This window comes from Gavia stellata, chromosome 2 (genome assembly GCF_030936135.1).
Source record: "Gavia stellata isolate bGavSte3 chromosome 2, bGavSte3.hap2, whole genome shotgun sequence".
Lineage (NCBI taxonomy): Eukaryota > Metazoa > Chordata > Aves > Gaviiformes > Gaviidae > Gavia > Gavia stellata.
The window spans coordinates 11,321,547-11,339,997 of record NC_082595.1 but is presented as its reverse complement, the minus strand read 5'-3'; the positions used below and the strand labels follow the sequence as shown (position 1 = coordinate 11,339,997).

The 18,451-nt window shown below is 38.9% G+C and overlaps 1 protein-coding gene across 1 annotated transcript in view; it reads left to right on the top strand.

Annotated features, from left to right (window-relative positions):
- HHAT (hedgehog acyltransferase) overlaps positions 1-18,451 on the top strand; it is a 165,776-nt gene that overhangs the window by 27,268 nt on the left and 120,057 nt on the right. The window contains exon 8 of the mRNA XM_059835645.1: positions 12,940-12,975. Coding sequence (XP_059691628.1) covers positions 12,940-12,975 — 36 coding nt within the window. The remainder of the gene's footprint in view (positions 1-12,939; positions 12,976-18,451) is intronic.

The window sequence follows — 18,451 nt, the reverse complement described above, 5'->3', positions numbered from 1 at the left end:
CTCATTATTGCAAAAGCATTGCTTGCCTTATGAGAAAAGTGGTCTATATGCAAGGTATCAGTGAATTGCTCCAAATTATGGATTAAATTTTGCTGTAGGCTAATAACATTCTCAGCTATAACCATGCCATAGCAAATGGCTCTACAAAGGAAAAATCTCACCTGCATCTGTTTCTTCCTCATCCTGATACTTTTTGTCTACCTTCACTGTTGTTAAAACCTTTCCACCTCTGGAAACAGTTCCTTTTGTATGTCTAGCAGAAAGGACTGTACAGGGTATTTTCCTTTCCTTTCAGATTTTTTTCTGGAAAAAGACAAGTCTGATACCAATGTTATGTATGAGTGCGAGCACAAGAGATCACTGTGACCACGTGCAGTAATTTTGGAATGATGAATTGCAAGCAAAAACTTACCATCTCTTATTTCTGACTTAAACACTTGATAGTATTTATATCTAATTGCCTATTCTTAGTTTGTGGTGAGGACTGGAATAGAAAATGGGTTTTCTGACCTGTAGGGGGAAAAAAGTCATTTTAAGTCAATTTTCATCTGTGCTTCTCAGTCTCAGCACAGTTTATCATGTACTGCCCTTCTTTGGGCTTCTGATTTTTGTATTGGAATAAATAATTTTGGGAGTTAATAAATTAAATATAACAAGACGAGTTAGCTGCTAAAAGGTTTTATGTTATAAGATATCATTAGGGAAACTTAAAGATCAGAAAAAGTGTTTGTCAGTGCTTGACTTGGGAAGCTTGCCTTCTTAAATTCCCAAATAGCCAATGTCTGGTACAAGTTAACACAAACAAAATTGTCCAAATGTAACTGTACGATAGCCATGTGTAGTCAGGATGACACCCCTGCCTCTGGGCTCAGGAAAAAGGTACCTTTTACAAGTTTAGGAGCTTGTGCTCTATCCACCTCCTGTGGAAGGCTCTTGCTTTCTGTTCTAGTATTGTAGTGCTCTTTTGTGGTAGTGTTTCTGGGCAAGTTGATGCATGGTCTGAAATTTGAGATAGCAGATTTTCTCCCTAAATTTCTCCTTCCTATGAGTTTAGTTCTCTGATTATATGCTAGTAATAACAGCAAATTGCTGTTGTGCAACCTGTCATTTGGAGGTAATTACAGGGGAAAAAGGAAGGATGCTAAATGATGGGTTGTAATCTCCTTCCCATGGCAGGTATTCTCAGGAGTCAGTTAAGTTACAAATCCTTGAAAAACTTGCATGAGGGAAGGAGAGGTAGGCAGTGAAAACGAGCTCCACATCTCCATGGCAGTGTGAAGAAGGGTTTCAGAGCGAATCACCCAGAGCCTGCTAGAAATTGGAATGGCGCATCCACATCTGTGACTCAGACCTGCTGCCCAACTTGCTGTGGAAGGGGTTGCAACAGCTGCTTCCCAAAGAGCAGGAGGATCTTCACTGGGGTTCTGTGCCTAGGGAGAGGATGCTGTCTGGGGATCAGAGCAGGGATGCTGGGCCAAGCCTACTTGTGCTATGAACAGAGAATCTCATTTTAAGTGCTATAAGTGGCCTAGCACTCAGCTACAAGAGGTTCAGGTATTTTGAGGTGATTTGTTTTGTATCTATGCTATAGTTCTAGACAGCTATGTTTTTGAAAGCTCTCTACTCCATGCCTTTGGGACTTACCCAGCAGCTGGAACTCAGAGACAAGAAAAGGAAGGACAGGCTTATGCATATTTCCCTTTCCTCTGGAGATTAGGAGTGTCACTTCTGGTGTATTTTCAGCCTTTGATATTTTCAAAGAAAAAGTTGTCCAGTATGTTTTAGTATATCAGGTAAAACAAAAATGTCTTTTAATGATCTAGCTTCTCACTGGTTTTAATCTTAAATGTTAATGCTGCAGCATTTCTATTTAAAAATCAAAAGGCACCTTTTCCCCACCTTATTTCTGGAAATGATCCCTTAAATATGAAAAAAAAATGATTTAAAAGGATAGTTGGATTAAATAGAATTACACTCACAGTGTTTAAATGGCCCAGTGCTCATGAGTAAGGGGAAATTGTATTGAAATCTTAAGAATAGAAGAAATCAATATTGCCAAAGTGTGCAGAAGTCCAAATATATTAATGCCCATGAGCCATGTTAAGCCTTCTTTTGCAGACTGTTTACACCCTGAAGTTGTAATATCTGGTTTCTGTGTCCTATGTGGACAAGTACACTGAATCAGATCCCAAATTAGTGGTAAAAGTAACATGTGTAAGAACAGTTTTGTCATGGAAGGCTTGTGTTTGCATATGTTTTGTGGATGATGTGCTTTAAGAAGCTTAAAGAATATTAGTTTTCATTCTTGAGGAGCTTTTCATGTGGTTTTTGAAGATGCTGGGCGAAAGTCTCAGAAAGGAAAGGGCTCTTTTCCTTCTGTTGGTACATAAGGACTACGGGTGAGCATAAGACAAGTCTCACTGTATGTCCTTCCCACCTACAACCCCTGTGGTACTTCTAAGCATGCTCCTGTGTGAAATACACAGCTGCTGTGCAGAGTAACAGCTGGAGTTAGGGTGGTCTTTCAAAGAGGAGACCCGTCCTTAGAAAGGCTGTGGAGTTATACATAACCTTTAAACATTACACCTGCTTGCTAATATCAGAATACTTGGACTGCTTGCCCAAAAGTTGGGTGTTTAATTGCAGAATTAGTGCACATTTTTTAGTAGTGGGATAACTTGTTTCTAAGTTGGAAAATAACACTTTTCCTGATTGACTTCCTTATATTTTTCATTAACTGTTGTGATGCTTAAAGCCGGGCATTGATCTGTGACACGTTGTTTTTAGCTAGCATGTCACCTGAATACATGATAAATGCTTTAGTTCCGGACTAATTAGTCATTCTCTCACTGATAAAGACAAAAGATTTAACTGCTTTTGACGTCAGCCAAATTAGTGCATGCTACAGTTCTTATCAACTGTATAGCTTAATTTGCTGGTTATATTAAAGCTTTAAAAGGCTCCTTAAATCTTTTTAGTAGAGGAAAAAAAAAAGCTATTATTTGTCTCTTTGGATTATAAAAAGAGGCAATAATGAAGGACCCTAATCCTTCTTGGGTCTAAATTGCATAATTACTGGAAATTTATTTGTGTGGTGACTGCTTTGTTACTGTAATTTGAAATTGCTGGGCTTTTAACAAACAAGCTAAGCCCACCTGCTGCTGATCCAGCCATGAAGCCCATTCTTCAAAGTATTTGACATAAGCTCTGCATAGATATGAACTATTACTGCTGCTCTCATTTGGCACACAGCACTCTGCCTGCTCACAGCCACTGCAGAAAATGAGTAATGGCTATTAATAAACTTCACTGTTCTGTTTGCAGTAAGGATAGGGATCTTGTAGTAATTGGACAATCATGCTGCATTGCAAGAGTCTTACTCGAGGAAAACTGAAGGAGAACTTGCCCTATGGGAGTTTGCCGCTAATGGGCGTTGGGTTTCATCCACTCTCCATGAGCTACCACAGGCTTTTGAAGAATCAGGGAAGGTATAAAATTAAAGTAGTATTGCTTCTGAAGGGTTCTAAGAGAGATTAACAGAATAAAAATGAATTTGCTCTTTTTAAGAAAACGCTGAACTGTATCACCAAGATCCAATGTGAGGGATATGTTAGCAGAACTAATTTCTTGTCTTAAAGACCCCTAAGTAGGCAGACCTGTGTGTAATCTTATGTTAACACTGGCAGTGACTGATGCCTGCTTAAAGTTCTGCTTGTCTCTCTGGCTAGGAGATTGTGGAGGTGGTGGGGAGTGACTGCCTAGAATCATTAAAACTTTCCTCAGGCTTTCTGATATAATACGAGTTGTGTGTTTTAAATTGAAATGAAACAACAAAACATATTAGAGCATGGATCCAATTTGTAGGCTGGAGGCCACTAGCAGTTTGTGAAGTCTTATGCGGTCCACAAAAGAACTTTCTCCTTGCAGTCATCTCACTGTAGATAATTTTTGCTATACAGCTCTCCAGCCTGAGCTCCCAGATAATAACTGAAACGCCACAGATGAAGCTTTGGTATGCTTACTGATATTTTCTACTCAGAGGTGAAGGTGTCCATAACAAAATGTATACCAAAGTTGGACTGTATCCTGCCTTATACAGGCTGTCCAGAGTCAGTCCAGGTATTTCTGCTTCTGTTGAAATCAGTGAGGGTTCTACTGCTGACGTTGACTGGGCCAGGATTTTATTATGGATTCCCACCATTCTCATAGGTACAGGAAACCCTAGCTTCTCCCTGTGATGCTATGCAGGAAATACTTCTCAAGTAAAATGTTAAAATTTCAGTATGTCCTTAAGGAAGTGTCAGAGAATATGATAAAGCTATCTTCATGTATATACAAGTTCTGCTTATTATTACTACAACAAGAAATTGCTTGTCAAAGACATGATATAAAAGCATTTGACAGTCTTCATATTTTTTCTTTCAAATAACATTGGTTTTCTTTTTTTACTCTTAGTTGCATTTTTATATTGAGATGAAAGAAAGCTGCTACTACTAGTTTGCTGCATTGCAGATGGTTAAAACTTAAAATCAAGCTTGCAAACAAAAGACAGTCCATTGAAGCTTGAGATCGAGGCTTAAACAGGTTCTTAAGATCTTGATGTTTAAAAGAACATTGAATTCACTTAAACAGGAATTTTCTCACTGGGTTGAGCCAGGGTTTGTTTCATTGTATGTTGCATGCTAAGAACTGTTTTGCTTTTGAATAGGAAATGATAGGATTTGTTATTGTTTATCTTGAAGGAATGCCAAAAGAACTGCATCTATGTATTTGTTCCTGATTCCAATACCATGTCAGTGGGCAGACTGTAAAAACTGTATGTGGGTGGAATTCACCATGTGTCTTGCACTAATTGAAAGGCTGAAGTGAAAAATGAGAGCTCCGAGAACATACTTGTATGTAGCAAAAGGGTCCGCAGAAAATGTTGCAATGTGGTGTCCCCCCCCCCCCCCCCCAAAGCTCAGTGTCCAAAAGTGTATTCCATAGTTTGGGTAATAGATAAATCCAAACGGGTTGTTGGATTGGATCTCATTTTTCTGGGTTGGATCTCATTTTTCTGGGTTATCTGCCTCATTAATTTTTCTATCTTCATTTTAAAAACTAACAACACTAAACAGTCTAGGCTTTTTAGTTGAATATTTTGGTTTGCTGGCTATATTTATTTTGACTGTAAAATATCTTGTGACAATTTAATTTTGTTTTTCTATTTTAAGTTGTGCATCTGTTTTCTAAATAATGTATCCTAGCATGGTGGCAGTTATTATATAGGAAGAAGTGTGCTGATTGTCACTGAAGAGACAAGCTTTGCTATGAAGGTATAGGTTTGAAGTAAACTTGGGGAAAACAATATATCTGAATCGATGCAAGCTATAGACAGGCAAAAGTGTCTTTTAAAAAATATGGATGGCTTTCCCAGATCTTTATTTAGTATTGAAGATGATGAATCAATTGCTAGCAGTCACTACTTGAAAAACACTTATACTTGGTAGGCATACCCCCTCTAGGGTATTTGCTTTAGCAAAGTTTTATAGTTCATTGAGACGTTAAATAACAGAACTGAGCAAAGTCTACATGCAGGTTTTGTATCTGCTTTCCCTGTAGTAATCTTATTCTTCAGACAAGACTCTAAAACATGTTTGAGACTTACGTTGCACACCTGTAATTACTTGTAATTTGGAAGCTTTCATCTTTGAGGGATTACCAGCAGGGGAGGTTGCTGCAGGCACTGTTGGAAGAGATGAGAAGAAATAGGAGGATCAGGAAAAGTAGTTTAGAACGGCTAAATGGTGGGGCATCTGTCTGGAATTCTCTCTTTACACAGTCTTCTGGGCATCCCTGCTGTAAGACATTGCTTGAGAAAGAGGGACAGTGAAGCAACTTAAGAGCATTGTGTTGGTGAAAGCAGCTGTCATTCAATGACCTCTCAGTCTCCAGTGCAAAATGTTCTGGTGTGGAGAGACTCTTAGTCAGCAGCTTGCTGGCACAATGCCGGATGTATTTGCAAAGACTGCTAATGGTTTTGCAAATCCTGCTCTGTGTTTAAATAGGACGGGCTCCTCTGAGGATACATGAATGAGTTTCTAATGTCAAGTTTAGCTGCATTTGTAAAAGGAAGGGCTGAGAACCGTTGTTGGAACACCACAGTAACTACAATGCTTCTTTGAGACAGTGAATACCTGTAGGGTATGAGTACTGAAGCTGTAATAAATAACAACCCACTTGTTGGATTTCATCACCAACTAAGTGGCAACTGGTCTCACTGATCTGAAGAGATCTAAGTACAGTTATGCATTGTCTGCTACAGTGAAATGTGGGATAGTGCTATTGTTACCGAAAATTGTGACCAAGAAAACTCTCCAAACAAAATGATAGTTTAGAAAGCCGACATTGGTTTATTGCAGCGCTGGGTGCATGGGGGATTTTTCCTCCTAGCATGCACACCCAGTTGAAATAATGACAAGTATTTAAACAGTTAGCGAAGTTATGCTTACTGGTCCCACCCCTTAGCTAACTATTGGTTAGTATCTTTCTTACTTCATCTTAAAGATAGAGTTCTCTTTTAATTCACTACGCATGCCCAGAAAGTAGGGGGCTTATTTGGGTTGGGGGCTTTTCTAGCTAGGAGGTGTGGTGTTTAATGTTATAATGAGGTAGGTCAGCCTTAGGACACCCATTTGGGGCATTTCACTGACTTTGTTTGGTATGTAAACAATACCAAGTCTCAAGGTTGTATATCAGTTGTTATCAGGAGACCCAGAAGCTCCTCCAGGGTGATCTATCTCAGTATACTGTTTATCTCAAGGTAAACGACATCAACATAACCCAAAATAACCAGTCACCACAGCCAGCCCATTTCCAGGAAAACTAATGCATATTTCAGTTCATCTGACACAATATCTTAACTTATCTGTACAAAGTTTGCACAAAGGGGTCTGTTCTTTGTATGCTAACTAAATTGTTTGTCTTTAGTATCACTACTGCTTGGACTCCTTTCCTGAGTGTAGAAATTATGCCATTCCTTTCTGCATTCAAATGTGTTCATGTTCCAGTGGCAATGTGACTGTTTAAGGTGCCTGGGATATTTCTGTCTACAAGACAATACAGCCTCTGGGCACACAGTATCACATTTATCTGTCTCCATCTGCATTGTTGACTTTGAACTCTTCACAAATGGCAAACTATCCACCTAGATCCATCCACCTGAAGGTAGAACCCAAAGTTAGAATCATGCCACTATGCATCTGTATGCTGCTAGTGTGATTTGTTGTCAAATCGTGTTTTAGCTGCTGCAAAAATGGTTTATTACTCCTTGGCAGAACTGGCACAGACAAACAAATGTTCTCAATTCTTAAATATTGACATTTTTCAGAACACAGGTGATTCTAGTACAGGATCTCTGGAATTACGAAGTGTTGCTGTTGTGACTGGTGGGTTTTTTGTCTGTTCAAAAATGTCCAGAATATACCTCAATTAGCTGTAATACCTCTCCTTATGTCCATTACCTATTATAAATATTTCTTCTCTATATATGTGGCTGACATATGCAGTTATTTTGAGTTCACGAAGAGTGTTGGATATATGCCAGTCTTGATATCTAACCTGTTACTTTCTTAGTATGGAAGAGATTGCACTTTCTATGTGAGTTTTCCCCACGTAGTACTTTATATCCTGTAACAAAGAAAAGTCTAAAATCTTACTCTCTCCAGGCCCTTAGACTGATCAGAAGCCTCATGGTGTACATGAGACCTGTATGGGTGCTGCACGTGTTGTGAAAGTAATTATTTCTTGCTCTTTAGGGAATGTGGATTTGATTCTTGTCCCTCATCTAAGTGATGTCAGGGCAGTAACTCTCTTTTTTTAATTTTATTTTTGTCTTGAGAAAGACCGGGGGATAATTAGTCCCCACTTATTTCTCTGAAGTGTCCTGTCTTTAGTGTATGCATAAGGCTTTTCAGAGTGGTGACATCCCATATGCTTGCAGTGGGCATCTTTGTGCATCTTTGCTCGAAGTTCAGTTAGCCAAACATTTCCCAGTTTATGCTATATGATACATGATTTTTGTGCTTTGTTTCCAGGAATAGCATGCAGCCTAGCAGTCCTGGGGAAGAACTAACAGAAAACAAAGCTGTACTGGTTTCTCTTCAGCACATGGTTTAAAAAAAGTATACACAAAATCAAGGTTTCACAACTCAAATGATTGCAGTTGAGGTTCATAAAAAAAATTGTTCCAGTAATGAGCTTAGCTTTAAATTGATTCATGTGATCCTGACATGTGCTTGGTATTTATTTTTTTAATGCAGTAAATCATTGGGAATGAGGTATCACAATCAACCCTTGTTGTGAGATGGGATCCTTTAGCCAGCACAGTGGAATTGTGCTCCCTAATGCAGCTAATAGGTAGCAGTTTTCATCTAGGCAGGTGTGGGGTCAGATCCTTAAGTAACATAAGCTGGCATAACTTCATTGAATTCAAAAGTCATATACTAAAGGCTCATACAACTCCTTTGTTAGGGAACCTGAGTTTAGACCTTGGTTAAAGGAAGGCACAGGTTTGCAAAGCGGGGCCATAAACAGTCCATTGGATAACATAGTGTTGACCAGGGTGGATATTTGGATGGTGATGCTCAGGGAACAAGAGTCTGTCACTACATGTCAATCTGTAGTTCCACTGGGAGCCACCCTGTCTGCTGGCCTGTGCTGGGCTCAGGGCATGTGGCCAGGAAAACGTGAACCAGCTCCTAAAGGTCCTGATCAGTTTTTGATCCTGACTTTATATTAGGATGTGCCAGCCTACAATAGGCAGGCACAGTCGGAAGACCGTGCTCTATGGCACTGTTAAGTAGCAAGTGGCAGGCACAAGACTTCAAAATGAGGACGGACTGTGAGGAAATTGGACAAATGGGAATCTTAGCACAAGTCCAAAGTACCCATGACACAAGGGGGAAACAGATGACTGGCTCCTCTGATACCCTAATTGCAGCATGAACAGAAACTTGTCATAGTTCTGCTCATTTGGCTTTCGGATATGTATATATGCCTCTTGCATCCCAGGGACAAAATGAGGGGGTTTTTATTTTTTGTTTGACTGGGAATCATCAGGATTACAATCTCAGTGCACATGCTATTGCTACTGACTGGTTCATACCATCATGTTTCTGCTTTGTCATATCTTTCCTGTATAAGAGGACTCTTTTTTTTCTGCTTCCCTCTCTAAGCTTTGTGCTGAATGCAAGTTTGGAGGCGGCTTGTTGCATTATGCTTTTAGCTTTCAAAGCAGAAACTGCATGTCTGAAATAATTTTTAAAACATACCTTGAGGAGAGACATGTATGCTTGCAGGCAGAGATTTCAAAGTTTCTATTTTGGAGAAGGGCCTTGTTGGTTTAGTAAATGTATATTGTTGGTTGCTGATTTCTAGTTAACATACTGGGAAAAGATGAATTTGATTAGGAAGGATTATATGTATACTCTTTTGTTGAAATGGATCATAAACTAGAACGTCCATGCTTAACAAAAGCATTTGAGTTGCCTACAGAACTGATTCAAAACTGATGCCCTTCAGAGGAACAGAATTAGAGATATTTTTATAAAGAAAATAGCTATAAAATTGTCTGCAATGAGTAACATGATTATGAAATGGAGGTTAAATATCTCCTTTATTGTTCTACCGACTAGTCAAGATTTTTCCCTGTTCCAAAACTACTATTACGATCTTGATAAACTGATCTTACCCATTATTTCTCAAAAAATTAAAATAATATATTGCTACTGACATTTGAGTAGTATAGAAAATTTAACTGGCAAATCATTTTTTTGCTTGTATTGCTGTGGATATCCTTTCCCTTGTTTTAATTAAAATCTAAAATAACGTTTCTTTCAGATAATTGTGCTCACTATAGGATTTTAAAAAAGCATTTATGAAACTTTGTGTAACTGAGGCACCCTAAATTGCAAAGGCTACCAGATAAATCCTGTATTTTGCAGAGAAACTCAGGATTGAACAAGCAGTGTGAAGTTGATTATAAAGTGTGTGGCAATATCAAGTAAATACGGGTGTACTTTATAAGCAGTAGATAATCATGTCCATGTGCATATGGCAGCTGTAATTCTGTATTAATTGTGGGGGCACCCTGTCACGCCAGATAGTGATTCCTTCAACATCACAGGAATCTACCTATGAAATTTTTAATACAAATGCAGCATGATTACTTGTTCTCTTTTTTCATTTAATGTAGTTGCTTATTCTACCCGCAAGTTGCAGTCTGAACACGGCTGTACAAACCCTCTTTACCCCTTGCTAACTTCTCCGTTTGAAAACGGAGGAATTAATTACATCTACCAGATCTGTTTCTATTGCTACTTCACTGTATTTTCACTTCACTTGTAGACTTAAATGCAATGTGTATTTAAATACGAACAAGCAGAATGGTTGAAAGTGTCTGTGGTAGTGTTTTGTCAAAACTGACCTCCAAGAATCCTAGCTTTTCAGTATTTTTGCCTTGCACAGTGTCTCTATTCACTGTCCTAGGTGCTTAAAAGTGTATGTACCCAATGTTCATAGCCTTATGGAATGTGACTGTTTCTCCTGTTTGCAGTTTGAGATTGTTCGGCCTTGTTGTTATTGCTTTTGGAACTAATCAATGATACAGTTCTGAGGTGCCTTTAAGACCTAGGTGCACAGTCTGCTACTGTATATCCTCATAATTCTGTTGGTCATAGTGTAGTTGCATCTTTAAATGACTGCTTATACTGAGAATTCAGGATCTTAGGTAGTCAGTTGAAATGTATCAGTACAGCATCAAACTGAGGAACAATGGGGCCTGTCTATCTATGCTGAGTTAACACCTAGTGAGGCTCTGGTATTTTTTCCTCCTTTTCATTTATTCTAATAAATTGTTTCTATGCATGTTCATTTTTAATACTGAAGATTTTGTGGAAATATTTTAATAGTTATAGCCCATATGAAATAGTTATAAATGTGTTTTTAATAGGAAGTGCATTATGTTTTGGAAAGAGTGAAAAATGAGAGAAAAGATGGCATTTAAGTTCACAGCAAACTGTATCATTCTCCCTCCCTGTCTGAACCCACTCTGCCTCAGCCTTGTCCACCCCACACCTCCTTCAGCTCTGATCTCAAATTAGCAGCACCATCCAGTTTCCATGCCTGTTCTGGGCTAAGTCCTTTGGCTTTGGTTCAGCGTCAAAAGCGGTGATGTCTTTATGCTCCACATCCTGTCCACAAGAAGCTCAGTTGTTGTGTGCCTTCAGAGACTATAGCAGACTTGGTCATTGCCGTCAGAGGATAGCTAGGAGAACTTGAAAAGATGAGCTTGGGTGAAGATGTGCAAGATGGCTCTTTAGCATACAGCTGTTCCTTGGAACTGTACAAGTTTCCTCTTCTCACCATACCAGCACAAACATACTGAAGTGCTTGGTCCTAGGAAGAAGAGGTTTTCACAGCTATAAATACAGACTGTGGGCAGCTCTAATACGGAAGACTGTCTGCACAACACAAAACATCTTAGTGAAGAGGGGGAGCCAAATTACCATATGTGTCCAGGCAGGAAGAATGCAGAAAGATAACTGGATACATATTATGCAGTATAATTACACAATAATATAACAATAATGTAAAACAGGGAATGACTTCAGGAATGTGAAAATATAGGTTTAATGATGACCATGTGCATGTTCCCGGCAGAATATTTCTTCTGTTGCAAGGCAGCTTTTAAGTGAGAAATTCTTTCCCCTCCTCTGCACCCTGCTGAAGCAGTGGACTTTCCCTGCCTGTTAACTCCCAGAATTTCTACATCTCATTATCTATCTGCTGTTATCAGGATGCCGTTCACTATCTGATGATTTATCTTGCTGTTTTGAGTAGAAGGCAGCACACTGCAAGCAACACTGTTAAAATAAAACCATGTTGTACTCAAATGACCTATTAGGGTTTTTTGGAACAGGATGTTCAAGAGTTTAGTATATGTCAAAATGTTTTCTGTGTACAGAATGTAAGCCCATTTCAGTGCAAGTCCAGCACTGGAAAGAAGAAATTTGCATTTTCCAGTTGTGCTGTTATGCACACAGTTAATCTGGGATTATATTGATTGTCCCATAAAACTGGCACATATTTCAGATAATAGGTAAATGTCTCAAATCAGCAGATACCTTCCTGTAGTGTCAAGGATTTGCTAGTACATTGTTCATGAGTTTGATTCTTCAGAATAGTTGAGGGATGGAGGAAGCAGAAAAGGGAAAGAAACACTGGCACTAACTGCCAATGTATGTTGTTAGGGCTGAAGTCTTCAGATGTGGTTCTGTAATTTAGTGTGATCTAACTTGTACTTACTGTCAAAAGTCCTCAAAGTTATATTCCTCACCAGATCTGAGTGGAACACGCTTGCAAGGCCCGCTTCTCCGTGTATCTGAAGGAGGTATAAGGGCGTTCTCGGATTATTCTGCATCATGGAGAGAATTTACAGCAATCCCTTGCATTTTAGTGCAGTACAGAGCAGAAAAGGGGAAAGAAAGGATTCCACAGTAGTTTTGCGTAGAGGATCTACCTGTAGATATGACAAACATGCAGACTCGCTGGTCATCAGGGTGCTTAAAAATTATTTCTAGTAACAGAATATATACAATTTATGTGTTATGTGAGTTGACTACTCTGAATGTTACTGCTTTACTGAAGAAATACTCAAACAAGGAATTTGTGAGCTTTTTAACATGAATATAAATCCTTCCATGTGGTAATCATCATAAATTTCACATGTCATTACAGAAAGGAAATTGTGTATTACACTTTTGCTTCTGTTGTGTTAATTCCAGTAATCTTGTATTTAACTTCAGTATTATTCACTGTTTTGAAATACAGTGTTTGTACAATACCCAACAGAGTAGTATTTTTTTTTAATTAAAATATGGTGAATCTTTTTTCTTACAGAAGTTTCGACGTTGGGCTACATCGCTTTCTGGTCAGGTAAGCTAGTGTTTATTTTGAATTGTAGTTCCATATTAAAAAGCATTTCTAAGTAGAGATGGCTATGTGAACTCAATACTACTTGATGTTTTCTATGGCAAGATCATCTTTCATTTTCCATTTATATATTAGTTTGAGAAACTTTAACTATTTGGCTTGGATATCTACTCAATGTCAGTCTCTAAGGAACCTCTTTGGGTGTCATTCAGGAGATTTCAGTGGCAGTGTTCTGCTCATTCCTGAGGAAATCTTAAATTTTCTTGTACTGAAGAAAAACTTTTAAAAAGTTTTTTCCACTGGGAACTCAAGTACCTTCATACCCCCTAATAAGGGCTTGAATTTTGTAAAAAATTGTGATGGTGCAGGGGAGTTTTATTTTCTAATAGAAAACTGGATTGATTCGATGCACAGGATGGACTGTGTTCTGAAGACGAGTAAAGAAAGTGGAATTTTGTTTGCTGACATTTAGAGGAATGCAGTGATTAAAGCAGGGCACTTGAATAAGAAAAGGGAGTTTAGTGTATTTGAATGCTACACTGAGGAACTGTTTTTGCTGTTTGGAGTTCTTTTGTGTGAGCAAAGTCACAGCTGTTCGCTTAAAATGGATTTACATTCATTTTTAATAACATACTTATCGCTATCGACTGAACTTTACAAAGTAGTGCTATGCATACCATGAAAGATGAAGTTTGCCATGGTCTTCAGGCCCTTAGAAAATTCATTCTATCAGTTATTTCATCCCACTAAAATTTTGCGATATCAGTCTGTGAAGAACTTTATCTTGGAAGAATGAACCTGGTATGCGAGCCAGAACATGCTGTTTGGGTCCCACCATAAGGATCAGGTGATCTTAGGCTTCTTGTGATTTGGCCATGCTGCCAAACTCATTATTTTAGGCTCACTTGAAGCATCTATTTTCTAATGTTTTCAGAACCCTGCTAATTGCTCTTTACTGTAGTTAGTAAAAGAAGCGTATAGCTCCAGACAGAATGATAAATGCCTAGAAGCATTTCTCTGCCTTAGGCTCAGCATCACTTGTAAGTGTTCTTTTCACTTTGTCCCCTGAAGTATCTAAGATACCCCTTTCAGATTCAGCTTCTCTAGTTTATCGGTACTGTGGCTAAATCAGGAAAAAATGGTAATTCTCTGCCCAAGGTCTGTGTGCCAATTCTCTGTCTAAGGATATATCTCAAAGGGAAGAGTACTGGGTAGTATCATATTGAATATTATGCTTTTGTGGTTTAAACTGAATACAAAACCCATGAATGATATGAGATCTCACAAAGTCTATGTCACAGGGAAAATCAAGTTTGTTTTAAGGTCACACAGGCAAACCCCCATCCTGATTATCTTGCAACCTTTGAGCAGTAGGCTTTGTAATATTAGGGTTATTTTACGTATTTCTCTGCATGTAACGTGACAGCTTTTAACAGCCAGCTTTCTTCACTAAAGTCATAGTGTCAATATTGCTGAAGATATATGTATTTCTTGTGTAGATATAGTTTTTAAACTATTGAATGTATGCAAGTTCTGGTATCAGTTCTACAAAATTAGTTGTGTTTATATTTTGACCAGCAGATTGATTTTTTTTTTAAATAATCTTAAGAAATGGAAATCATCATATTAAGAAATGGTTTAAAAATACGCTACCGTTGTAAAGGGAATACAGTGCACAAGAAAGTTTCCTGGGAATGTGGACAACTGCTTAACCAAGAATAGAATCATGAGAAGTATTGATGTACTAAGTTTGAGCCCCTGGTGATGCTTCTGCCACAAAATACGCTCTCGCTTCTTACAAAGAATATAATAAATATTACTCTGTTATACTAGATTGTTTTACATCCTGTGGAGATGCAGTATTGAAGTTGTATGCTCATGCAATCCCTGGACCTCAAATAGCTATTGAATTTGAATATAATCTTTGACAAATGCGTCACTGTTTCAAAGACAACTGTGGGTTCTATGCAGTGTGTTGTTCTAACCTTAGATGGTTTTAATACTTCATTCTCAGACTGTCACCGACCCCTGTTAACAACTTGGGGAGCCATCAGATACTTTAACTCTACTGCTAAGGACGAAATATTGTTCCTTTCTGTTGTAGCAGTATGAGTTTTGCTTGGGTTTCCTTAACGAAAATTTTTTCCTTTGTTTAGTAGATGACTTTTGGACTAGGAAACAGAGGACTTGATGTTACATCTCTGCTGTTGGTCTGCCACGTGACCTTTAGAAAGCTATTGCCTCTGGTTTTGCCTATTTAGACAGTCTCTGCTCCTGAGAACTTGCAAATCTTCTCCTTCTGTGTTCATATAGTATCTGTCATAGATGGCCCTCTTCACGGTTTGGGTTTCTATGTGTGAAATAGCAACAGTGGGGGGCGGGGGGAACCACCAAACCCAAACAAACCACAGTTGCAGGAAGTGTTGAAAAATCTATGAATTGAGATTTGAAATGTTCAAGAGATACTATATTATTTTAAATATAAGGACGGCACCCTGCAATGAAACAAGGAACCCAGTATGACACTTTCAAATATAAAATGTGTGGCCAACAAAACTAAAACCAATTTCTGCTAAAAGGACAATCTGTGCCTAATTACTTAGTAAAATGCTGATTGAAGGGGCTAGGACTGTAGATAGCCTGGCATACACAGTCAATGGCTTGAACAAGTGAAGCATGACACAAAGTATGACAGAGAATTACAGCTACACAGCTTCTTTTGTGTTCTTAGTAAAAAAAAAAAAAATAATTTCTGTGCATCCATGTAGCTGTGGCTTGAACTATGCTTCTGATATTGTTTTTAAGATAGCTCAGAAAAGTTTAAAAATCATCTTTTTAAATGTGTTTGTTATTGAAAAGTGTATATTATACTGAAATGACTAATTATGTAGTGTTTACTGGCTTGGGCTGAACTGGATTGTAGGACTAGATTTCTGATTACTTGCATGCTGAAATATTGTGGCATCATGGAACTACTATTTGTGAAATTAAAGTGCAATTGAGTATGTAAGGGTCTGGGCCTTGAACCTTTGTGAGCTATACCATAGTGCTCGAAGTGGGGATCCTGGAAATTCTTGGGGGAAAGATCAGTAATTTCATGATGAAAACTGGGTTTTGGTACTACCTATTAAAAATGCACTACCATACTTTGAAGGTGATTTGCCCACTGTTTTCACACAACTATATAAAAGAAAGTATTACTACTTTTAGGATCAGCAAAATTATTAATCAATGTTATTTAAATCACACAAGTACTATACAACCATAGCAATATGTTTTTCATTGTGACTACAGCCCTGTTTCTCCTAAATCTAAGCATTCTCAGAATGGAGCAATGGGTGTATTTTCAGAGTTCAAAATGCATAAAAATAGCCTTTGGGGTAGCAGTTCAGAGGGGAAAGAGCAAGAGAGAGGCTGCCTGGTGCTATTTGCTCGCTGATGCTATTTTATCCAGGCATTTCATCCAGTGCTGAGAAGAGGGCATTGGATGAAATAAAATTGTAAACATATGAGAATATTTACTGTCCTGATACCAAACAGTGCTTCCTTTAGGGCAACACTGATGAGGGCGGTAGAGGAGAATGACAGTTCCTAGAGGCATGATCCTTTTGAAAAATCTCCATGCTTTCAGCATGGCTGTGCCTTTGAAAAAGTGTGAATCGTACTCATTCCAGTACAGATCTGGCTTTGAAAAGAGCTCCGGGACCACACACCCACAATGTCTCCCAAAGGTGTCCATCTGTTAGCAGTGCTCACAGCTCACCCCATAGTTTGCAATTACTTTAGCTTGTTTAGAGTTGCAGGTTATTTAGGTTTAGCTTATTACCTGGTCCAAAGGTTCTCCAAATACAACACTTGAAAATATCCCCTTTTCTAATTTTCTCAGGTGAAGCAAGGCATAGTTTACCTCTGGGATCAAAATCTAGTATGTGTGGCCACCTCTATTGATTTTTAGAAACAGGGCACCTCCATGTAAGGGCAGAATGGTCCCATGGCAAAAGAGGGGATTATGTTCTGAATAAGGTACGCTCATGAAACAAGATAAGGAAAAGTCTGTTCATCAGCTGGCTCAACTCCTGGTTTTGTTCTCTGTGGAATCCTGTAGTATTTCCATGCTACTTAAAAGAATAATGATGTTCATGAACTATCTGATAACTGGTTTGTTAAGTTTTTAAAAAGTCAGTTTTTTTCATTATTGTTCTACTCTGTTCAGAAAGGTCCCACGGAGATCAGTTCCTGTGAGGTCAAACTTTTTCTAAAGTGCAGACATTTCCTCTTGAAAGACATCACAACTCTTTACTGAGATGGTGAGAAGTCATTATCTAAGTGTAACCCCTATGGGAAGTGTAGACTCACTGAAAAGCTCAACAATATTCAAGCCATCCCAAGCTTGAAGAGATCTATGCCTCTGCTTAAACAAGCAGTTCTCCGTGTCACTGTTTCTGGTGTGGTATTTTTTTTTTTAAAACACCCTCCCCCCCCCCCCCCCCAAAAAAAAAAAAAAAAGAAAAACAACCCAAAAAACAACCAACAAAAAACCCAACCAAACCAAACAAAAAATGACCAACAACAACCGCTGCTTCTGAGCTTTCCCCTTCTCTCTAACGTGCCCAGGTCTTGGAAAGTCAACATCTGATGCAGCAGTCCCTTTCACCTGGTATTGCATCCCTCCTCTAATTCCACTGCTGGGTAACATCAGAGGTGATTCTGGGCTCCAATAGCTAGATACGGATTCCCTGGTGGGGTGCCACATGGGATGCAGCATAAACCCTGTCCCTCTTTTGGGAGCCAAATACCAGGGCTATTTATACCAGTCTCTCTGCTGCTGCTTTGAATGTGGCTGCCCATAAAGTACTGTTAATGTTCTAATATACTGCAGCTGGGCTAGGCAGCACAGTATTAAAGATTCCACTTTTCTTGCAACAGCATTGATAAAGGTATTTGGATAACCACCTCTGCTGTTGAAATTGCTAGGTGTAAAGTCCCACAAGGATGCATCCTTTCTCCTCTGCTCTGTCAAGAAGTTTGGCTTTTTGGTTCACTTTGTGTCCTGGTCACCTAGTCATCCTTACTGTGTGCGCAACAATCATAGAATAGTTTGGGTTGGAAGGGACCTTTAAAGGCCATCTAGTCCAGCCTGCCCTGGAGTGAGCAGGGACATCTTCAACTAGACCAGGTCCAGCCTGACCTTGAATGTCTTCAGGGATGGGGCATCTACCCTCTCTCGGGGCTACCTGTTCCAGTGTTTCACCACCCTCATTGTAAAAAATGGCTTCCTTATATCTAGTTGAAATCTACCCTCTTTCAGTCTAAAACCATTACCCCTTGTCCTATTGCAACAGGCCCTACTAAACAGTGTGTCCTCATCTTTCTTATAAGTGTTCTTCAAGTATTGAAAGGCATAATAAGTTCTCCGCAGAGCCTTCTCTTCTCCAGGCTGAACAACCCCAACTCTCACAATGTGTGCCCAAACTGTCAT